General features: G+C 40.4%; 1 protein-coding gene across 2 annotated transcripts in view; it reads left to right on the top strand.

The window, feature by feature from the left end:
- The first annotated feature begins 4,897 nt into the window (after positions 1–4,897).
- Positions 4,898–25,041, top strand: part of dlg3 (discs large MAGUK scaffold protein 3) — a 57,853-nt gene continuing 37,709 nt past the window's right edge. For both annotated transcript variants that reach the window (XM_022759832.1, XM_022759831.1), the window contains exon 1: positions 4,898–5,263. In XM_022759832.1, coding sequence (XP_022615553.1) covers positions 4,898–5,263 — 366 coding nt within the window. The remainder of the gene's footprint in view (positions 5,264–25,041) is intronic.

The following is a 25,041-nucleotide window of genomic DNA, read 5'->3' as shown; positions in this document are numbered from 1 at the left end:
TGTGTATGCTTCCGTCTCTCATTATTCCATCAGTTGGAGGTGCTGTATGTGGTGTGTGTGGTGGAGCAGCTGTTCCCTGCCACTGAGGCCTCTTAATAAGAGTCTTAGCCATGCAGCCTTTGTTTTCTGCATTTGCATCGCTCGAAGAGCTTCGTTGCTGCTCCTCGGCAGGTTACTTTGTCTTTTGGTACAAAACTGATGAGTATCTCTCATTTCTCTTGGTCTGACTGGCTTGTTGTCTTGCGGTCTCTCTTCCTTTCCCATGTAACCCCCCCTCCTCCTGCACACTTCACAAAGCTATGATTCATTGAGCAGTGCCAGCATTAAGTGTAAAGAGTCTCCGATATTCTGTGATTTAGGCCTTTCAATATCTGATATTTGTAGAAGAACCAAGAGCATTCTGCTATGATGTAATGATGCCTGAGCGAGACTTATAAGACTTGCTTCCTCACCCCCCCTTACAGTTAGTTAAGGCTACAGTAGAGCAGCTTAGTATGTGTTGATATGGAGCTGCCTCTTTAAGACTGCCTCACTGCCGATTGTCCTTTTATGGCGCTGCTTCCGGTCAGGTGACGAAGGAGTAGTCACATAGCTTCTCTGAGAAATGCCTAGAAATGACTGAAAAGCTCAATACATGGTCTGTGCAGTGGTTGGGGGTTGTAATGCTCATTACAAGTGTAGCGTGTGTGTGTGTGTGTGTCTGTGTGTGTATATGAGTGTGTTTGTTACTTGGTGTCCAGGTGGGTTTATGTAATAAGGGCTGTGCAGGCTGATGCTGAGCTTATAGTGTTGGGGGAGCTGCAAGGTGGGATGCGGAGAAGCATCTCTGTTCCAAAGCACAGGATAATTTCCTCATTTATGCCATAAATCACAGGTCCTTCTTTTTCATTTGTCAACTGAAGGTCAGAGGTCACCGCTTTCATTTCACAAGATAAATCACCTAATGCTGTTGATCCACATCGTTCCAGCCCAAGCTCTTTAATTGGGCACAGTGTTTATCAAGGATTGCGCACACACACAAACACCACTCACTCTCTCTCTCTCTCTCTCTCTCTCTCTCTCTCTCTCTCTATATATATATATATATATATATATATTTGGGCATTAGGTGAATGCCTGTTTTTTCCAACAAGATTGCTATTCTTCTGGGTCTACTAAAACCAAGTTGTTGTTATTGTATTTTCTCCAGGATAGAAACGGCTATTAAACTTGGTAAGAGTCAGAGTGTAATTACTAGCTAACAGTTCAATCATACCCTGCTGTGCAGTGTTGTTTCAGTGTCTGTGACAATAAGTTGTTTCAATATTTATGACAAAAAGGTTTTTCACCTTTCATTGACAGTGGGACATCTTTTTTTTTTTTTTTTATGGTTCTACATTTTTCCTTCTCTGGTATTTATGTCTAGCCACCAAAGAAATGCCAGTAACAGAATATTGCTTTTTCTGCTTGGCACTGCTTTACAAATGGAAAAATAATCTTATATAGGTGACAGTTTTATTGTGTAATAAACTGCGGATTGAATTGACAACATCATGTGATCTAATACAAGGACATTGCAAATGACATGCTCAAAAATGATTGTGTAATTGAGTCCAACCAAAACTACATAGTCTCTACAAAAATTTAACACAATCTGGGCTGTATTTAGTGCACAGCTATGGTATTACACTACATTGTACTAATATGGGTTTTATGCCCCCTGTATAAGCTTGCTGCTACTGAAATGTTAACTCTTAAAGAAGCAGAGGACATTAAGAAGCACTAGATTTCTTTATTTAGCGATTCAACCAAAAAGGGAAGATCAAAACAGAAAATCCTGATTTATTATCCACAAAATTACATTAAAGAATGACATCATACAAGACATGTTCACCAGGACTACATTAACCTTCAAGAGCCTTTCTGTCACCCGTAACAGCTCTGTAATTTGATTAATGCACATTTACTTCCTGTATTCTTCTTCCTGCTACCCTTCTGATACAGGAAAACAGCAATTGATTGGCTCTAAAAAGACCTACCAATTTTTTAATGTATTTTATATTATGTAATATTTAAAGGGAGAGGTTTCTTTCCCCTAGAGGGACTAAATGTGCCTATATACACAGTTTGTAGATCGTAGATGCGTGTGTGTATATGCCAGCCCACCCATACCGATGATATAGATGACATATCTGTGTTCATTCATTCAGGTGATCTTTTTCTGTCCATCTCTCCTGCCTTTATTATGTGTTACTTGCCATTCCCTCATTTTGTATGCTGCACAGTGTGTGGATTTTTTTTTTCTTTTTTTTTTTTACTGCAAAACATCTGACTGCACTGAGTGGTAAATGCGATGTGGACAGTTTTTAAGAGAGACAGAGCGAGGCAAGAGAAGGATGGTTGCAACATGTGCTCAGTCATGTGTGCTGTGATCGATATGCTTACATCGTCCTTTCAAGCCGCTGCCTCCAAGCCCCGCCTCATCGCTCTGATTGGCTTCAGCGGGGTTTGTGGCTGAATCCTACAATGTAACTTGAGGCATTCAGTGGTTTCTAGTCTCTGTTTGAAAATGCCCAAGTTTCTCCTCATTTTGCTCTCTGCTTGGCAAATCTCTGTAGGATAGAGTGAAAGAATATGATTATAATGAAGTGAGTTACTGTTGCATGTAATTAAGTGTGGCTGAGCCTGCTGTGTGTGCCTCCTGGTAGGCCTGCAACACAGTGCAGTGTGCCCTAGAATCCTGCTCAATTTATCAGGAAGGTTGCACAGATACATATTAATATATGCATCATTTAAATGCACTATGTCTTATATATTAATCAAAACACTGAAAAGCACTAGCATTCACGTATGAGCACTGTAACATGCAGACTATGTACAAATATACTCTCTCCCCCATGCAGACACACCCAGCTCTGTTCCCCGTCACATTTCATTAATAATGCATATATGCAGGGCCTTAATGGCGACACTATAACATTCCCTCTCAGTTCTCTAAAAACATAAATCTTCACACTCAGTGTCGGGATGTTTTATATCTAGCTGTGATCAACCTACAAATTCATAAGCATGCAAAATGGCACAGGCAGTCCTATCGCATTACTGAAAATATAACTGCCACAGATACATGAAAGCCATATAGTCTCTCCTTCCTTCTTTTTTTCCCCTCACACATTCTCACTCTCAATCTCTTCCTCCACCCACTTGAAAGCCCAAGCGTGTAATCTTGTTGGTTTCGTACACATGTGTTGATGTCATCATTGTGAACATAAAATATTTCCCCCTATGGTTCTTCAGCAGTTCAGTTTTCTCTCACTCTGCTTATTTTGACCCAATGCTGCACATGGGCAGGACTAAGGAAAAAAAAAAAAAAAATTCAGCAGCAGTGCTGCTTTGCCGGTACTGAAAAAAAAGGAAGAGAGGTAGAGTGATGTAAAGTAATGCAGTGTGATTCAAAGGCATCCTCTGTTGAGAGGCAGGTCTAGTGATACCCAGGAGAAAAAGGATTTTCATCTGCTGCACCTGCTTCCATTGTGAGATTATTTGCAGATGTGTGCTGTGACACAGAGCCCGAGGTTGCCAATCACTAGCACAAGAAAGCTGTTAAGTCTGCAGCTGAACTAGAGATGACCGTGGAGGTGACCAGTGACCAGTCGGAGGGACAGGGGTGCTCACTGTAAGTTGGATTTTGGCTGCACTGGTCTGATGGAAAACGTGGATTAGACTCACAATTAGTGGGTCAGGGCTGAGGTTCGGCATTGACAGATTGTGGACTATGACATCCTGACCTTTTGTTTTTCAATAATAATGAGTAAATAGACAAATACAATGTTGTTAATGGGGTTTGATGTGTGAAGCAGTACCTTTTCACCCAAGGCAGGCAGCACGGAGGTTTAGGTGTTGCGGCCCCTTTAAGAGCAGCTAGTGAAGCGCTCAGTCCTGTTGGTGCTGCTGCTGCTGATGGCAGTGCTGCCAGTTGATTGGCTGTGGCTGTCAGGGCTGAGGTGCTAGAGGGATGCTGCTACGTATCTCTCTCCCCCCTCCCTTCCTGCCTCTCTCTCTCTCTCTCTCTCTCTCTCTCTCTCTCTCGCACTCTCTCGGTCTCCATCTCCCTCTTGCTTGCTCGCATCCCTCTGAATAATCCACATCTAGGGCAAGCTGGCTGAGAGGCGATCCAGTGCTCAGCTCCTCTCTGCAGGCTGAGAAAAGAGACAGAGAGAGAAAGACAACGATTTTCAACGCAGGAGGAAAAACGCGATATTTTGACAGAACGGGAGAATACCAAGAATTAACAGAGGAAGATTTTCATCTGCGGATATCATTTATTTATATATATTGTTTATATATCTATATATATATTTGTACACACACATATAGATATTTATATATATATACATTTATCCCTGTACATATCTGTATTTGTGCTTGTCTGTTTATATTAATATTTTTATATGTATTTGTGTGTGTAAATATATATGATATATAAACAAAAGAATATATATATATATATTAATGAATTTATATGCGTATCACTGTGAACCAAGAGAAGCAAGAGGAAATTTCTATCATTGGGGCTGGTCTCTGATTGTGTGGTCGTATACAATATTTTGAATATTTCCTTTGATCTTCTACGTCAAGAGGACAAAGACTACGTGCCCATTTTGTATTTTGTTTTCCTGTTGCTGCTTCCCGTCCCTCTTGATCTTTTTTTTTTTCTACATCTGAGAGGAATAAAGCGGAGAGTGACAGGATTTGACGAAAAAGGGAAAATCTGTAGAAATTCCTGTGATTAGTGTTATTTCCGTCGGCATTAGCGCTCTGTGAGCCGATCACAGCGTGCTGTGTGAGATCTGAGGAGGCAGCAGAGACAGAGTGCCACGCCGCTCAGCTCAGCGTCAGCCCAGCCAGCACAGCCAGCATGCACAAACACCACCACTGCTGCAAGTGCCCAGAATGTTATGAGGTGACCCGTATGGCTGCCCTGCGTAGGATGGACGCCCCGTCATATGGAGGAGACTGGCAGGCCGAGCCCTATGGATACCCGCCTGGGTACGGGGGAGGCCAGACCTTACCTCCCCCAGCCTCAGGGGGAGGTGGAAGCATGGGAGGAGGAGGGGGCACTTTGGGGAGAAGTAAGGGCAAGATTATGTCTAGTGGGGGCCCTGGAGGCCCCAACCCAAAGGGCCAATCCAAGGGAGGCCCCAAAGTAAACGGCAGCAACTCCAGTGGACAAGGAGGATGGTGGCCTGAGTGCACCTGTACCAACCGGGAGTGGTATGACCAGGTAACTCATCTTTCACACTCTGTAAGATAGCTCAGGACTGTGGGGCCTGGCTGGGGATCTGGGATCAGATGAGCTGTTGCTGTAGTAAAGCAGAGAGGATCATGTATCAGCTGAGGCTGTCAGTTTATGGAACATAATTCATATTTAGTATTCATCCCAAGTCCTCCGTTTCCCAGTTGTTGACTGTGGTTCTTCAATTGGAAGCAGAGTACGGAGAACAGAACGGGACTGATCCAGTTTCACTGCACACACATGGAGATGATCTTCATGTTTGGATTTGATGCAGATGACTAATGCTTATAGATTTAACACACCTAATGCATGTCGTCAAAGGCTTACGCTGATGCAGTTACCATAGGCCAAAAAATGGTGCATTTTCATTCATTGGAGCAGCATTGAGAAGCAATTTGCAATTATTTTAAGCTATCTCTCAAGCCAGTAACTCAGACGTTACACACTGACTCTGTGAGGAATTAGGTGTAAGAATGAAATACATCAACTAATTGTAGGATTGTGTCTCATAAGCTCAGAGTCGAGGAAGAGATGATGAAATCGACACGAGTTCCATTCTTATTAATGGCCTTTTTTTTTAACAAGCCATTTTGCTCAAAAGATTCACAATATAATGGATGTGCTGTCAGAAAAATAAAGAATCAGCAGTAATCTGCGTCCAAACGCTGCCTGTCATACATGCCGCACAGTGTGAATGAAACCGCCTCTTTACATGCGCTCCATTTTGTTTCTATTATCTCCATTTATTTACATGTATTTATAAATTACAGTTGATATAAGGTCAGAACAGCCTCAGAAGCACAGTCTTTAATTAAGCAAGGTGCATGTATGTGAGCATGAGAGTGAGCTTGGGTGGGGGAAGGGTAGCTTGGTGAGCATGAGATTCAAGGAATGGTTCTTGCTGTGCATGAGTATGTGTCTATGTAGCCTCGTATTTGCAGCAACTGAAGCCGTTGCATCGTTTGTACTTCCCCTGTCTATGGTCTGATCACATTTTGAGCAAGAAATGCGAGGCAGCGGGAAGAAGGAAGGTGAGAAGAAGCAAAGGGTAAAATGGAGGCAGAGTGGAAGAGATCCCCCTGAGCTGAGCCCACATATGAGCCGCAACCTGGCTGATATTAGCAGATTACTACAGCCAAGGAGAGGTTTTAGCTTTGAGGAGAGAGAGAGACACTTCCCCTTGCTTCGTGTTGTATTAAAATCTGTTGCAAGCGTTTTTCTTATCAGCTGCATCCAGACCAATCAAGCTTATTTCATGTTTCACACATTTGAAAGCTCACAGCAGATGTGATTATGTAAGCATTTATTGCTTACACTGAGATTTCATTCTCCATCAGTTTTTCTACTTCTCATTTCCAGCACATTTTTTCAACATTCGACTTGCTGTGAAACAAATTAGTATCTGCTTGATGAAATATGTTTTGTGACCGCATCGTGATCCATGTAGGGGTCCTGTGTTGTCGAAACAGCACCATTAATGGATAAACCACTCTGTGGAGTCATATCTGGTCCTATCCTTTCGAAGGATACTTGCTCCTTTGCCATATCATGCGAATGTGTAGCACACAAAAACTCTTGAGAGGAAATATCCAACCTGGCATACATGACATGGAATAAAAAGATGTGGAGAACGAATCAGCAATGGATGATTGGCGGGGGGGGCAGCAGTCAGTGGGGTGAAAATGCTAAGGTTGAAAAAGAGAGAAATAAGCCAATAAAGGCAGGCAGCGGGCCTGGAGAGGGGGAGGGGGTTATGTAAGAGGAGGCAGTTGGTGGTGCTGTCAGAGAGAGAAAGCAGGAGAGGCCCTGACACTGTGGACAAGCATCTGCCCCTCCGTGTCTTAAAACAGGCATGTGAATGGCCAGTGTGTGCTCCCCTTTCTATATGAACGTGCCATAGCACCGCATGGATGGAGATGCACACACCCACCGCCACCCCCACCCTCTCAGCTCCTTCCTCAGTCACCGTTGCTCATCCTTGGGTGGGAAATGTGAATGCTACCCCTCCCCCCACTACCTATACACAGCCGGAGAGCAGGGCAGTAATCACACACGCCCAAACACACACACACACACGTCTTTTATCTTATAGCTTTCATAGCAACTCGTGTTTTTGGATGCGAGCATGATGAAAGGCAATAACCTTGCACAGTCATTCAGAATAATCTGAGCTGGCTTTTTATAGCTGGATCATTGACATTTTTAAATGGCTGCTGTAGCCATGAAGACTTCATGTATGTGTGAGGAAATCATTAGACACCCCAGGACATAATGATGCCGTATTAATTTTTTTTCCCCTCTGTCATCTATTTGCTAAAGGATTGTGCTGCTTTTGTCAAGAGCTTGCTAGGTTAATTATGGATGATTCCAGTTGGGATTATAAGAACATTCTTTAAAACAAGAGCTTTTGAATTTAAATCTGAGAAAAGTAGAGGCCTCAGTCTACAGGGAGCTTCAGTCAGAAAGCTCCCTCTTCCCCCCGCGGGCTCCAATCTGTCTTTGTGTGTTCTCCAGCTCTGTCGCTATGATTAGCTTTAAATATTAATTGGATTTTACTTTATTTATTAGCATCAAGATTTGGTCCAAAATGCTGTGCCAGACCTATTGTTTATAACAGGTCTCTGTAGTGGCAGTGGTGTTTTAAATTAATGCGCAGGCATGGTGGGCGTTCCATGTTGAACACTCCCATAGGTGATTACAACTTGACAGCCCTCAGGCCTTGATCAGAAATGTTTGTGTGTGTGTGTGTGTGTGTGTATGTGTGTGTGTGTGTGTGTGTGTGTGTGCGTGCGTGCGTGCGTGTGTGCGTGCGTGTGTACCTTTTACAGTCCCATTGATTTATCAGTGTCATTGGTTTTTACATCTGTCTGATGAGATTTTGTTTGGTCAGATTTGATTTGCCATTCCTGCAACAGCAACCCAGAGAGTATTATCGGATGGGATTTACATGTGCTCCATGTCCAAATGTCTTTAGTTGGATCCCCCACAGTGATCTTGAAAGGCTCCATCTGAAACCTGGAATATTCTCATCAGATCAAGAGATTTATCTATGAGCTTGTCTCAGGAAAATACAAGGCAATATGTATGTGATCTGAAGGAGAGTGCACTCTACGTTTTCTATAAAAAAATGTAGTGTTAATGATAACGCCAAGATGGATGACATTTTCATTACACCTGCAGATGCTGTTACTGTCAATACATTTAGTCCAATGTGACACATAATTACCGCAAGGTTGTTTTTTAAGTGTCAAGGAGGTGAAGCAAATCTGCACATATTGTGTGTAACATTTCAAGTCAGCGCTCTGATTGGCTGGTATTGCCTTTCAGTGATAGGTACTTCAGAAAGACAGCAGATTCCCAAACTTGTGGTTGCACTGATGACGAGTTAAGTAAGAATACAAAGGAAGAACGTTGTTAGAAAACACATTTCAGTTCAATGACAGGATAAATACCTATAAACCTCAATTCTACTGGTGAGAGCTGCTTTCAAAAGAATATTAGGAATGTGAAAAAGCAATAAAGATGTAGTGGGCGTGATACAGGAGGTGAGTTAGAGCTGTGATGATGGTCAGATGGCCTCCTCATAAATCCAGGATACCTTGACCTCGAGAAATAAGGAGTTCATGAAAGCAGTGGTTTGTCGTTTGTTAAACTTCACGTTTTTGGTGGGAGGTCTCCTTGACATCACAGGTAGTTGTGTGACGTGGGCTGCCATTTGGTGTCAAGTGTCAACATGATAACTTCTGTCGTTGCCTGGCAGATTAGGATGACATCCCAGGGATAGCTGGTAGGCCTCTTCATCCCAGATTACTGGGAATATTTTGCCTCTTTTAATGCAGCAGTGGTACTCGTTGCTTTTAGATGTGACAGTTCTGGCCCTCTGTGAGACTATGATGTGGTTCTCTTACTTGCAGTAATCCAAGGCTCCAGTTTTAGAGTTTTCTTTACTGTTTTGTTGTTTCTTTTGCAGTCTTTAATAGTTTGATTATTTATGATATGATATTTAAGTGGTGGTATTCCAGTCTTAGCACCAGCTGCACATTTTCTAAATTAAATGGAGATAAGGAGAAGGTGACCTTCTGACAAGTAGTGAACATAAAATTATGCTCATTCATTTTTATCCCAGTGTAATTAAACATTATGTTTTATCAAAAATAATTTCAGCAATTCTGAAAGAATATTTTACATCCCTAAAATCAGTTTAATAATTTTATTTTTTTATTGTTAAGAAGAGAATCAGTGATGTGAGAGCATGTCTGATGTCAAAGCTGAGGAGTGATGTCACTCTGGACCCTGCTCCTCCATGCTGACCCTCCTTCTCTCCCACACTCACCCCAACAAGCATTTTCAGAATTCAGTAGGAGGCAAAAACAGGCAGAAACAGTGTAATTACTTTTTGAAATCTGTCGATTCAGCTAAACGATGTGAAGTGTGACAGACATGTGCTCCAAATTTCTTAGGATTTCATGGTGCATTATTACATCTGCCTCAGCCACTCGGAGCTGCATTATGTCTGCTTTAACCACCAGCGAGGTGTAAATGTGTAGCTGATGTCCAGCCAAACATTGGCTGCTTCAGACCCAGCGATACTAAACTAACATGAGATAAAAGTATGTAACGTTGATGCCTCCAATTTTCTCAGAATGCTCACTGCTGCTCAGGAGACCAGTCGTCTTCAGCTCTTTGACACGAGCTGGAAGAAAAATGTTCTGAACCGACACCATAATTTAATTTTGGGCAATACTTGGGTAGGTATTAGAAGATGCTGAGGGTAACATACAGAACTCTGTATGTAACCGTGCAAGACATTATGTTGTCGCTGTTTGCCATTACTTATAAGTGTTCTTTCAAACTGTGTATAGCAATTTCAAAATATTTCACTACAGTGAGCACTGATGGTTTTATGAACTCATCGTCGTTCTAGTCAGAATGTAAAACAGGCACAGTCATCAGAGTAAGTGGATTTTATGGAAAACAAGGTTCACAACCTTTGTTCTTTTGTGACCTGTATTTCGTTCAAACTACAGATTCAGGCAATTCCTTTGCAACCCATAATATGATCCAACACTAATATAAATTTGCAAATTGCAGTTGCCACATTTCAGTACAAGGAACACCAGCCACTTATCAGTGTTTTTGCTGTTGATATGTCACCCTAGCGTGCTCACTTGTCAATTACTCAATATAGCAAGCAGTGAAAAAAATATCTCGGTGGAAAATTCACTTGTTGGCCAACTCGATGTATTTCCATAAACTTGAAAGAAAGGGAAATAGATGTTTGGTTTGGTTAGGTTTGGTAAGAAAATCATTATCTCTTTTCAAACATGGCTTTGGTAGTGAAGATTCAGAACTGCATAAAAATCTAAATTTGAACCATTTTTCAGTTACACTGAAACAGATTTTTTGAAAAACTGCATTTCAGCTTTGCAAACTGCTACAGAAATTATGATTCAGATGCCAACGCTGCATTTTACTGATCTCATACAAATTCAGAGCACATAATTTAATTTCAGTTGTCTTCTAGCAAACCTCCTACATCACATCTTCCCTTCTGCGCCTGCCTGTCTCTCTCCCACACACACACTCACACACACATACATACAGTATAAGCACACACACCCATGCCTTACACAGACCTTTACCCAAAAACAAAGTGTTCCTTACCCATGAGAATTTTGGGGTAAAGAGAGGATGGTGAATGATGGGAAATGCACTACAAAACAAGGGAGACAAGGTGCACTGCAATATTTATGTGCACTTTGACAAAAGTTAGCTTTTTATATGATGTAAGAGGGGGAAGGGACGGAGCGCTTGTGAAAAGCCCGGTCAGGCGTTGACGTCAGTGTGCAGAGGAGACTTTGACAAGCGAGCCACCATTATGAGAGCTGAGGAGCTTGATCTGTGATGGGGAGCTGCTGTAGCTGTGACCCAGGACCTGAGCTGTGTTGAATCCCACCTCCTACACTTCCTTTTAAAGCCTCCACGCAATAACTGTTGTTCATTATCTTTGCATTGTGTTCTGAATCTGCTGTTATTGTTTCAACATGGAGGTCCACTGTGAAATTCTGGATTCACAGGAATGTGTTGTGTCCCCTGCCAAAGCAGATTTAATGCTCATCAAGTGGTTTGCTCATTACGGCAGTTTGGCTACAGCTATGTGATACATATATAGGCTTTTGCACAGTGTTACAGGTGCAGTCGCCTGAAGCTGCAGATCCTGTGTGTGGAGTTGTGTGCCCTGCTGGAAGCTGAGGCTACCATGCCCCTGTGATCCATATGGTCATTGTCAGAGGCCCTGCCAGGGCTCAGCCCCGTATCAGCTCGCCTGTTCCCCTCTCTGGCTCTTGCTGCCAGCCAGGAGAGGAGAGGAGAGGAAAGGAGAGGATAGGATAGGAGAGGAGAGGAAAGAGGAGAAGGGAGGGGAACGCTGTTTGTTTGTTTGCTTGCCTGCTTTGTTTTATTTAAGGGTTTTTGCTGATCACAGTAGCGACTGGCCTAGAAATATGACTGTGCTGCGCAGGGCAGAGTGGACTCCTGATTCAGCGATGGAAGCATCAGATTTTCTGTTAGAGAGAGAGGGAAGCGAGGGACACTGGGCCTTTGATGGAATGAGATGGCAGCGTTAAATGCTACAGCAACGTTGCTGTTAATTAAAAGAATCAGACATTAGCGTGTGATGTGTTCCATGTACACGTATGAAAGCTTTTTCTTCTTTTGTACTAGACTCATTTTTAGCAAGAATGTGCCAGCATCCTCGGCAAGGTACACCAGCTCCATCACCCACATGCTGCTGTGGAATATGTGTATATCCAATCAATATCAGAGAAGAGCTAGTCCCTAAGTCTTCTGACTCCTCTTCATTTTTGTGGGGGTGTGTGGGTGCTTTCAACAGTGCTTGTGCTTTTATTGCTTTTATTCAACCACCATATCAGCTGTTATTTTTGTAACACTTTACAACAAGGGACAAAAAATTCAAAGCCATCAGTACTTGAATTAGGTTCCAAATTATTAAAAATCAGTGATTATATATTAGATAATTATTTTATTAATTATTTTCTTCTGAAGTTTTTATTTATAGGCTACTTAATCCCTGTTTTATAAGTATATCTTATTATAGTTTTGTCAATAGCCTGACTGTTTTATGTTAAAAACTCAAAACTTGCACCCTCCATGTTCACTGTTGTCTCAATAAATTTAGCATTATGTACATTTCCATAGCATAGCTAATGTGGTCATGTTGTAGCCTCCTCACACGTCTTCTCTAACAGAAACACTGTTTTCATTCGCTTATTATTTCCAGTCATCTCCATTTCGCAGTTCTTCCGGCATCTCCCAATAACTGAACTCAGCCATTCTAAGTTAGCTTTTAATTTGAAGCAGTTGCAGGAAGTGTGGAGTTTCATTTACAGTAACTTAACATCACTGGATATAATATGAGTAGAAACAACTGGAATCAATTAGTGAATAAAGTTGGAGAGGAGAAACTCAGAGCAGTAGAGTTAGCGTTGTGGAAACGTACATTATGCTGAGTTTACCATGCAGGCTGTAAGAGTACAGGTAATCCCACACAACCTGTACTGCTTTGTGCTGAATAGCTGTTAATTAAGACTTGACTATTATTTGAACTATTGCTTTAATTGGAGAATTAACAATATATTTAGGGTACTTTTACATCATATATTGGGATAACGCAGTCAGACTAGATGCCGGCAAGCTAACTGGTGAAACCTTATGAATAGGCTGTTTTTCACAGAAGATATTTTGACATGTCTCAGTATGAAAAGGACAGGTGTAAATAATGAAATTAATGATGGTTCGAATTCCATTTAGCTGTTTCAGTTTCAGGGTCCTGGTGTCGTGTATGCTGACTCACTGTCACACTGTCATGATTTACTGGGACACTTGAATTTGATACTCAGTGCTAGAGATACATTTTTGTCAGCACAAAAAAAAAAAAAAAAAGGATTGAGTTTCGATACTCAGTCCAAGTTGTGAGCTCTAAGGTCAGTCACTCACAAATATCCATGTTGAGTGTCTCATTGCTCTCACAAGGGACATTTCTAGCAGCTTCGTAACAGTTATTCCACTTGGTCACTCATGAGAAAATGCCCTAATTTTTGTGACTTATTATAACTTATTATTTTGAGTAAATCATCATACAGAAACCTGAATATTTGTTGTTCTGTCTTCCATTTTCTGGGAACATGTATGTGTGTGTGTGTGTGTGTGTGTGTGTGTGTGTGTGGTGTGTGTGTGTGTGTGTGTGTGTGTGTGTGTGTGTGTGTGTGTGTGTGTGTAGGACATTTGGCGAAGCAGTGCATTTCTTACCATGTGTAGCTGCTCTGAGTGCCATCTCTGTCTAATGCATTATCCAAGCAGCCCTTCAGCCATTTGGTCTGGCCTCTCAATTTTGTGTGCGCATGTGTGTGTGTGAGTGTGTGTTGTTTTTCAGTGTTCTTCATTTCTATCATCCCCCTCCTGTCTTCCACTGGCCTTCTCCTCCTCCGCTCTTTCTTTTTTCATACATAGTACAAATCAAAGGCTTAATTTTCGGGGGTAGAGCTGTATAAAGAGAGCGGCGAACAACTCCAGACCTGTGCCTCAGTATGATTAGTGTAGTTTCATATGGTATGTACATGCAGTTCTTTAAAGGAATATACACCTGTGCATTGCCAGTCATTGTTCAAAGATGACTTAGTTTGAAAAAAATAAAAGCTAATTATTTATTGCAAATAATTTGACTCAAACTTAATTTTAATTAATGTTTAAATAGAGAATTTGACCACATGCTAAAATCAGATCTAATTCTTAACCAAACAACCTTGAACAGACATTCAGTAAAGTATATGTAGCTCAGTGTTCTAATCAAACTAAAATGTTTTGTTTCTCAATTTAGATCTTATATTCAAAGTTTTGACCATCATCTGTTACAATAACATTTTCTTTACCAGCACAGATTTGGGGTTGTTTGGATTTTGCTTGACATACAGTTTCTTTACCATGGAATATGTGGTGTGAAAGAGAGAGAGTTTTTTTTTTTTTGCAATTTATTTTTACCCAGATTATCCAATCAAGGTTTTTTTTTTAAAATTAAGTGAAAACAAAAATAGACACCTCTTTTAAATCCCTTAATGACTCATAAATTTCTCATGCTTTCATTTGACACCACATGTTTATTGTTTTTATGTAGGTCTAGTGGCACTCCAAGGTGGATTAACATCACATCAGATTTAACCCTAACCCTTGATTGATGGTCCATATTGATCAGCATTAATTATTTGAGTTACTCTGATTAATTTGGCCAGGTCTGGACTGATTTGTGAATACATGAAGTGGATTAATGGCATTCACGGTGACCCAAATGCTGCTTCTTGTTATGTGACCAGTGTAGACATACAGTGTATTGTGACAGCATATGTTTGGCTCACATGGACTTCCTGTTTACCCCCCACTGAACTGACAGGATGAGAGGACTGCTAACATAATCCAGGCATACAGTATGTCTGCTGTATATACACAGAACCACAGATGATCTTTAAACATGTCCCTCTGTTTATTATCAGTCATTATTTTCTATTAGTGAAAATCAATTCCATCTACCCACTGAGTTTGAAAAAGCAGAAACGCACATCTCAACCTCAGAGAGAGGAAGAGAGAGAGAGATAAAGAGAGAGCATGCCCTCACTTTGTCACGGATATAAACAATACAAGCAATCCCAGTTTAATATCATACATCTTATTACACTGTTGATACTACATCTCTGCCTTGAAATTGCTTTTATGGATTTATTACTTTTTGTTTCCCTCTGTGTGTCTGTGCATTTGTGTTGATATTTCTTCAAAATGTAACACAACCTTTCCCAGAACAAGCCAAATCCAAATTTCTCCTTGTGTCATTGCCTTTACTTGGTGTAGATTAAAACTTTAAATGGCTTTATGTAGCCTAAACTATAGAGCAGTAGGGTCATGGTGTTTGTAATGTCTCACATACATTTTGGAATGGATGATTTTAAGGTGGAAGTGTGTGTTGATAGTTTGCTGCCATCTTGTCAGTGGTTTGGAAAGCATCATGGCTGAGTTCAGAACAGTAATTCTCAAAATCACCTGCAGGACAAAGAAGAAAATATTTACTGTACATTTCAAGAGAATTTATTTTTTTATTTTTTTGCCCCATCACAGAAATACAAATTCAGTTTTCTGTTTTCTTGGAGCTCGTAGCAGCGATTATCTTAACCTACACACTGGTTTAAACAGTCAGCCATAGTAATTGGTGCTTGATATGAATGTATAGGCAGTATATTTCTGATTGCTCATTCAAGAATTCATACCTCATTTCCATGTCATCAAATTGACCAATGAGGTCAGGTTCAAAGCAGATGCTCATTTACAGTGACAACAATGTAAACAATAAATAACCATGTCTGCGGTAATGAGGGTTAAACGGAGAGTGGCCAGATTAGATGCTGGATTACCGCGTTATGCTTTCTTGTAGCACATGGTCAAAGGGCAGCGGTCCAACGCTTTAGTTGGCAGCCATACTTCTGAACAGCAATAACTTCATTGATGGCTGATGTCATTATCTTTATGTATTGATGTATCAGCCTTTTGCACTGGCTGTTGTGATTATCTAGGTTTGCAGTCAACAACTTTTTGCACGATTGATTTGACCCATTAGCGCTTTATATTACTATTGTGTATGAAAGCTGATGCTACAAAGAACTGTCACACACACAGTTAAAAATGTGATATTTATACAACATCTGAGAGCAGTACATGTAAGTTTATGTTGGATGTTTACCACACAAGTGGAAATTTAAATAAGATTAGAAATCACATCTCTATTCTGAGATTCTTTTGATAAATGAAATAAATAATATATAGATTATTACTTAGTTTCTTAGATTATAGATTATTATTATATCACAGTTCTGAGGGAAAAAGGAAAAATCCATCTGATTTAAAAAGTCTTGAACCAGCTATAATTACCCAATCTGCAGAAAAATTTACACTTTATCACACATTACAACCGTTAAGTACAGTATGACATAAGGTATCATAGCGATCATAGTGTCTTTTATAAGAATACAATACACAGTCATTTACTGATTAGTTATACCTGTCCAGCTTTGCACTGATTGTAATTATTTGCTGACGCTAAGGCTGTATTTAATTCTTTTTAAAATCCAAATCCGTAGGTGTAGATTGTGGTGTCCTCAGAGGTTCATGAGGCATTTTGACAATATTTGATATCAATACTCTTGAATAAGATGTTTGCATTTGCATTCCCAAAAAAACTGATTCCACAGTATATACTCCGCTAACATACATTTATTTATACTCACTCTATAGAAAACACTGCTCTCTCTTCTCTCCCTCCATCTGTCCCACTGCTGTGAAACTTTTACTTGCAAGACGAATTGCCAAGTGAAATCATGATATATATGCTGTAGGCTACCATGACTTTTTAGACACAATATAGGACTATTTTGTGTTATCATGAGCAGAAGTTTAAAAAGGTCAGCGCTTGCCATTCAACACAGACAGATAGTTGCCTTTGAGCTGAAGACCCACAGGCTGAGGAATGGGAGGAAAGAACAAAGGAGATGTTTGTGTTTTAATGTGCTTAACAGAGCAGCTGGAAATGAATCAGAGCGCGTTATTATGAAATGCTACCGTCATGTCTGCTTCAGTGTACATGTGGAGGACTTGTTTTCTCAAAAAGATTTGTGCCTATTGTCCAAGCTGTTCCAATCCAGGTGTAACAGGGCTGAATGGGCTAACTGTAACAGTACACACACACACACACACACACACACACACACACACACACACACACAAACATCAGATGCTAATGTTTCTCTATGATCACACAGATGAAGGGTTAATTCCACTGAACCATATACATTACTGTTGGCAAAAATGTTGATACTGTGAAAATATAAAACTAACAGTTCAGTTGGCATCATTTAAATTTTAGAAGCTGATATTAAGGATGAGAGTATGATGTAAAAAATATCACTGATACAGCAGCTATGCAAAAAGAAGACTGCATGTCCAAAACACAGGACCTAGAAACCAGGGTTCACATCCTGCATCCCACTCGTTGTTAGGTTTAAGGTGCTAAAACACTTGAGTTCAGGTTGAAAATAAGCTTGTCGTTGGTTAGATGTCTTTCTTTCTTTTCCAAGTGCTTTGGCATTTTAGTGACATACATATGTTTTTGTGTTGAGTGCACCACTCATATCTGTTTGCTGAATATGAGGCTACTGCCAGCAGATGGTTAGCTTAGCTTAGCATAAAGACTGGAAAAAGGAGGGAACATCTAGGCAGACTCTGTCCAGAGGTAAAAGAACAGTATGCTGAACATTTAGCAGATTGTTTGGTGTGGACATTTTGCATTGGATTGCAGATAAATTAAATCTGCACCTTTTTGTCGTTCTGTTAATTAAAGAAGAAGGTGTAGTCTAGATAGGATTATGTTTTGTTAAAAACTGTATTGCCAATTCACATTAATTGTATATAAATGTAATTTTAGGCAGAAAGTCAGTCTTGTGTTCAGAATGTCGAGGAAAGCAGCAACGCTGAGCCCCCCCCCCCCCCCCAGGTGTGAACCAGTGAATGTCTTTTCAGTTGTGTCAGTTTGTGCTGTGATGATGCAAGAGAGGAGGGGATGCAAGGGAGGGGGATTAAGAGCGGAAAAGGGCAGAGAGAGAGATGGGAAGGGGGAGAAAGAGGTGAAGAAATGAGAGGTGTGGCATAAAGAAAGGGGTAGAAGCCAGTAAGGAAGAGGAATGGGAGGAGAGGGGAAAGAAGAGGGGAGGAAAGGAAAGCAGAGAGGAGCCTGTGCTCAGACTCCAGCCCTGTGTGTTGCCATGGTGCAGGCTCAGTCAGAGCTGCACAGTAGCTTTGCCGCTCAGCTAGCTAATTACCCTCAGACTGCAATGTTGATACGCAGGCGGCCGAAGCCTTCTGGATTTCCAAGAGCTTTTTTGATTGCCGCACTGACACACAAGTACAAATCAAGGCAAGAATTATGTGTCTAAATGTGGAAAAACGTATCGAAAATGACGTCAAAGGAACAAAAGCTAAAAATGCAATGCAGAAATGTGCTGTAGGTATGTGATGAACAGCATTATTGAACATTGTAGTGGTGCTCTGCTGTGTCAGCCATGCCACTTGTGTAATATACAGAGCTCTTCCAGCGCAGAGCTTCATTGTCCGTAGACTGCTGCTGCTGCTTACTGAGAGCCTGCAGATCCTGATCAGCCAGCTTATAAAACCCAATATGGGCCATTGTGGATTAATATTCACCATTAAAATTTCCAATTATGTAATCAGCCAAATCCAAGCCTTGCATATGCTCACTAGAATATCTCAGCAGGCAGGGATGAGGGAGAGGAGGGGCGTCTGAATGAGAGAAATGATGCAACATCAGTCAGTGCACCTAGAATTCAAGGAAATTTGTATTTTTGTTTGAGTAACAATCTGCTGAATAGATTAAGCCTTTTATTAAAACTGCGGCATTGTTCAGTGTAACCAGGTCCAAATGAAAATCCAAAGGTAGTTGTCTGGCCATTTTGAATCTTTTAAACTCTAAAAGTGAAGAGTGTCTTTCAGCAGATGCAAACTTGCAGAGATGTTTTTTCTTATTGCAGTGATTTGTGCACAAACACTGACTATGATTATGTGATGAAATACTGAATCTGGTACATATGTTCTCTTTTATCCCGTGGATCCCTTTGACTAAGTGCAGACAAATCCTCAGTGAAACTTAATCACTGTTTTAATCTCATGATGCTTTTTGTTTTAAACAAAATATATTTTAGGTTTGTTGATTAAATTGAAAAACAGGTGCCTTAAATTCTTTTCAGTCAAAGACTCACTGTGAGTGAAGAACAGTTTGATGTATTGCTGGAACTAATGATTTATTTTTTTAAATTAATATATTAATTGTTTTGTCTAAATATCAGAAAAATTGGGAAAGATGCCCGTCACAATTTTGAAATTGCTTCTTTTGCCGACTAACAGTCCAAAGGCCAAAGAGATTACATTTTTCTGTGATTAAAAACAGAGAAAAGCAGCAAATCCTCAGATATGAGAAGTTGCAATCAACATTTTTACTGTTTATTGGATAAGACCTATACTACTTTCATATCTGTATGCTAAATATGAAGTTGCAGCCAGAGGACAGTTAGCTTAGCTTAGCTTACATGAGAGGCAACATGAGAGTGATATCAATCCTCTCGTTTAACCTTTATCGAAAAAGCAAATAAGCATATTTCCCAAAAATGTCTAAAAGTATTTTTTTATGCTTCATTTCAGTTTCAGGGAGGATTTTAATTTTCAGAATCCATTAATTTTATGTCGATACATTCTTAAACATAAACCAACTGTTTATCCTACTGCACTCGTTTTGTATTGAGATGGCTACAGTCCATATATTCTGTTCCACAGAACAGGTTTGTTGTGTTTTGACAGCCAGCTGGTGAATAGTGTTTCATCACAGCAACCTCTGTTAAATGTGTTACAGGCTTAAAGGTTTGTGTGTTTTCAGATCAGTGTTTGTGCCATCTTTTCCGTCCAATAAGATGGCTACTCTGATCTCAGCCGAGACGTGTTCTTGAGGGGACGGTGTGCCTGAACACAACCCGAGGTGGGCAGAGAAGAAGGGCAAATCTGGACCCTCGACAGGAGGCAGATTGATTTGGCAATCACCAATGAGCTACAAACGTTTAAAACAATGCCCTGTTTTTCCCTCTGCTGTTTGGCGCTAAATACATCAGCATATGGATAAATGTGCTCATGTATTCATAACTATCACTGGGAAATTAGAGGAACAGTTCTTGTTTTTTGTTGCCTCGTCCTTTGTCCTACTTACTGTAATTCTTCATCACTTTCAACACCTACACTTATTGTGAGCCAAAACCCAGGCAAGGGTAGTGAATGGAGATATGTGAATGTGTGGGCGTTCCTGAGTGGAGCTTATAGAACAGCATGAAACCTCAACCATGACAGCAGGATCTGTGCTGAGTCCCCTGGGAGGTGGGGACGAATGGTTTTCATTGGGCTTTGGGTCAAAGTTAGCCTTGTTATTCTCACTATATTGTTTTTACAGTGGATCTCTAAGTACTCTGTATTTGATCTGTGTAGTTTTATCACTGTCTCATGATTTTGATTTGTGGACCAGCACCAGCTGAAGAGCTGTGGTTTCTATTTATTCTAGTCCAAATCATTACATTCACATTTAAGGAAAAATAAAATGAATGAATTTGTGAGTGAAGACCTGTGGTGTAAAGGTTAGGTAAAGGAAATAATTTTTTACCTCCAATCAGATGGGTTTAAGGATCATCATGAGCCTGGGGGAGAGTGTTTGCAACGGCATTGTGTCCATGAAGCAGAATCACGGTCCAATGTTCCCAATTAAAAGAAAAGAAAAAGTCTAAAATTGGAGGGGTATAATTGCAGCTCAGTAGATTGTGTTCTGGTGTGCTCAGGAAACGAATGAGGAAAATAATAAAAAGTGAATGAGAGCAGAGTGCTCTCATTGAAAAAGAACAGAGCACTGTGGACTATCAGGTGTGTTTTCTGGTAATAAATAGTTTCAGATTGTTAATTTTTATGTGGATGTCTTTTAGCTGCAGTGAGAGAGTTTTCTGAGAGTTCCTGTGGTCAATAAGTTTCAGATGTAAGAAGAGAGTTCAGACTGATGGAGGCAGAAGTTGTAAAGAAATACTTTGACACTTTGGGAAATCCACTCAGTTGCTTTCTGGCAGAGTTAGATGAGAAGATTGATACCATTCTCATGTCTGTCTGGTAATATTACAGATGATTTTTTTTACCTGGCAACAGCTCTCAGCCAAGCGACACACATGAAGCCTTGTAAAATGACAAATAAACATTGGTTTTTCTATGAATTAAACAAACAAGATATAATATTTTAACCAGTCACAGCCAGGGTAGCTCTTTCCCTCTGTTTCTGGTCAGTATGCTAAGCTAAGCTAAGTGGCTGCTGGCCGTGGTTATCAGTCCTTTCATCTAACTCTCTGAAGCTAATAAGCTTATTTCCCATAATGTCAAACTATTGTGTAAAACAGTAATGTTGGCTTTATGTTTATAGGTTGGGAATGTGATAATTTATAGAATTTCAGGAGACTGAGATGTAATGAGATATGCAATGGTGACAGTAGTTTTTGGAAACTGTTTTAAATCAGTTTCTCAATCAGTGCTGATGTGTTCAAGTCAAGTCAATTTTGTTTTTATTGCCCAAAATCACCACCTGAACATTATACAAGACCCTCTACCCTTAGGCTCTAGAGTTGGACAAGAAAACCTCCCCCAAAAACCCTTTAATGGAAAAAAAAAAAAAAATATATATATATATATATATAAATATATATGTGTGTGTGTATACAGTATATATATTGGGTATATTCAATTTCTAACTCATTCTCTCAAGCACTCAGTACTGTCCTGTAGTTGCTCCTTGCTATCTAAAGAATTGATAATAGTGGTCTCATAAAAGATGTAAATATTCAGAAAATATATAGTTTATTTACTGGATGTTTTTACCTGTTAGTGGCTGTTATTATTTGAAATGTTTCACCTTGTCATGCCAAAATAAGACAATTACCTCAGCCACACTGTCAGCATCTTCACAGCATCACACAGAAAACTCTGTACACACTCAAACACAGCAAACCATAAAATGGAGATGAATTGGAGATGAGGTAAATCTAAAGGATTCACTTCCTCCTTAATGACACCACATCAGCTGAATAATACACCCTTATTGACTGACGAGGCAACGTGACGGTGGTGAAAGCATCAAAATGGCAGCACTCATTTGTGTGTGTGGTTGTGCACTGTCACCGGTACTCAGCGCAGGATCCAAAACACCAGAGAGGAACGAGCTTAGCAGCTCTCTCAGCTTAGCAACAAGGGGTAGCAACTAGTCAAGAGCTGTGAGGTAACATGCTGCAGTGACCTCTGATGTAGAGGAAGTAGTGGGGGCGGGAGTATGTGAAGCATACTGATGACACTCACACTTGACAGGCTTCCTTCATTATGGAGCCTCGCCATAGCACATGTGGTAACTTTCACTGTAGCTGTTTGTGATTGAGCCTCCTGGTGTTGGCTGTGTGATCGTGAGACCAGTGACTGATGCAAATTAACAATACAGTCATTTACATAACAAAGTATCTGGATATGAAAATAAAATAGGATTATTGACAATTTATATTTTTGCAACATTGAACTTTAGGGCACCAGTTGACTATGGCCATGGCGGAGGAGGCACCTGTTATGATGCAGTGATGACTCAATCAGAGAAATAACACAGAGCAAAGCAAAGCAGAGTGCTAAACCCATTAGTTTTTTAAAATGTTTTCATTGATATTTTTTCATTTTGATTGAGTCAACCAATCAAAGTCATTTATCAAGCTAAAACACCATGCATTCTCTGGATTCAGCTTCTCAATTGAATCAATTTATATAATTCAGTATGAGTTTTACACCGTTCACTTCAGGTTCTGGAAATGGACATTTTAAAGATTTTTAATTATGATTAATATATCTATCAAAATAAAAGTTGGATTAAAAAAATAATCATTAGAACAAAATACTATTTTCTATTGTGATATAAATCTGGTTTTCTTAGCCTGAACATCATTTTGTGGAAATGAGTCTCAACTGATTTGGTTTTGAAATGATCAAAACATTTTACATTTCAATCTGAAAGGAAATATGTTTGACTCACTTTAGGATTATCTGATCATTTTTTCAAGGATAATCATATTAGAAACAACAGTACACCTTGACCATAGTGTTGTCAGTATAGGGGTGACCAAAATAGCTGAAATGATCAGATTATCACAATATTAATAAGGATATTTTCTGATATCAATATACTGTATATCACTAAATGGCAACTGCACAAAAAATAATTGAATTGGAATCATTGATTCGAATTGCAGAAGTTTGTAGAACGTGAGCATGATACGATCAGATCATCGATGAAAGTCAAAAAGTTATAACACTGAATCATAACCACGGCCTCCAGCATGAGCTGCTTTCACAGCAGACATTTTGACTTGTCAGAGCAAGAAAAGCACAGGTGTAACTAAATTACATTAATAATGAACAAATGTCCCAGGAAGCCATGACTGTCAAAATGTACACATGCGCACACGCTCACTGTATATATACGTCAAAGGCACAGAGACGAGCACAGTCATGTTTAAACCTGATCAGCTGTCAGTAGACTTGTAGAAGGCCTTCTCGAGCAACACTGTTATGAATATTCGTTACACTAAGTACTTTTCCCTCTGTGGCTGCACTTGTGAAGGTCAAACTAGCCAGCTCTCATTTGGAGCTGCTCAGCATGACAGAGAGGTAAGCCAGAGCATGCTTTTGTAATATTACATAAAGATGAGGAGGGAGCGCTGCTGACAGCTGTGACGGGCTATTAATTATGGTTTCATGAATGTTCGTCTGTGGTGTGGGTTTGGGGAAGGGGGGGGGGCAACATAGTCACAATGCTCAATCATAGCCATCAAATCAGAAAACTTTGAGCTTTAATGGGGCCGTTTTATGGGTGAATTAATTAATTTCCTTGTGGCTGCCTCATTGAGATGAATGCCTGAATTCAGCTGGTGTTGGAGCAGTTGACCTTTACCGCTATGGGATTTTCTTTATTACATCTCGTTATTCCGCCTTTGTCCCAGACAAAGAATGCAACATTGAGTTTCAATGGCGTCTGCGAGTAAAACATCTCTCGCTGTCATGTGTTCATCCTTCTCAGCTCCATCCATGTGTCACTTCTTCTCTCACCTTGCTTCTCTCCTTCCCTCTTCCCTCCGGCACAGGGGCCACAGCGTGAATGAGATGTTGGGTGCATAGTAATTGACTAGGTATTGATTGGACTGCAGCGTGGCCTATGAGAGGCCAATGAGAGCCAGAGGATCAGAGCAGCACCACTGACTGCGTCTCTCATCCCACATTCTGCAGAAAAACATAAACGCAGTACCGCTAGAGGCATCAGAAAATGAAGGAACATTACATTTTGAGATAACATAAGGTCGTCGTAGCACACCTTGTTCTCCTATGTGCTGTTAGATCTGACTTTATGCCCAGGAAGAGCTTCCTTCAGCATTGGCTGTATCATTAGACTGACTGGGTGCATCATCTGAGCGGGGCTGACTGTCATATTTCACTGCGATGTCACCACTGGAGACTGAGCTGCCATGTTGGTGTGCCTTGCCGCGAGAGGAACTGATGCGGAAATGTTTGCTAAGGAGGAAGGGGTTATTGCCCTGTCAGCATGCCATCACTGTGCACATGCTGAACCCTCTTGTTCTCCCCCTCCACTCTACCTGTGAGGAAGATTAGGGTTTGAAAACACAAAAAGCTGACTGGTGAAGAAGAGCAGCAAGTTTAACTTTCCTTGTTGTCTTTACCTTGTTTCCGAGTCGTGACGTTACAGTCATCAGCAGGGATGCAGAGTCATCTGCAGGCGTACATATCATGCAGGACATACCAACATTTTTTAAAATTATGTTTCTTATGATGGTCAGTGTTTGTTTTCTGCACATTTATTTACATAAACATAAATTATAGAGAGGCAGTTAACCATATTTAGACCCATATGTTAATAATTCTATGTTAACAATTAAACAATGTTTACAATTAAAGAAAAGAAAAAAGCCACCCCCAGCAGCCAGCTAACATAGCATACTGACTGAAGGCATTAGGAAACAGCTATCCTGGAT

The sequence above is a fragment of the Seriola dumerili genome, unplaced genomic scaffold (genome assembly GCF_002260705.1).
Source record: "Seriola dumerili isolate Sdu_G_001 unplaced genomic scaffold, Sdu_1.0 BDQW01000331.1, whole genome shotgun sequence".
In the NCBI taxonomy this organism is placed as follows: domain Eukaryota; kingdom Metazoa; phylum Chordata; class Actinopteri; order Carangiformes; family Carangidae; genus Seriola; species Seriola dumerili.
The sequence above is the reverse complement of the archived record's forward strand: the minus strand, read 5'-3'. Positions and strand labels throughout refer to the sequence as shown.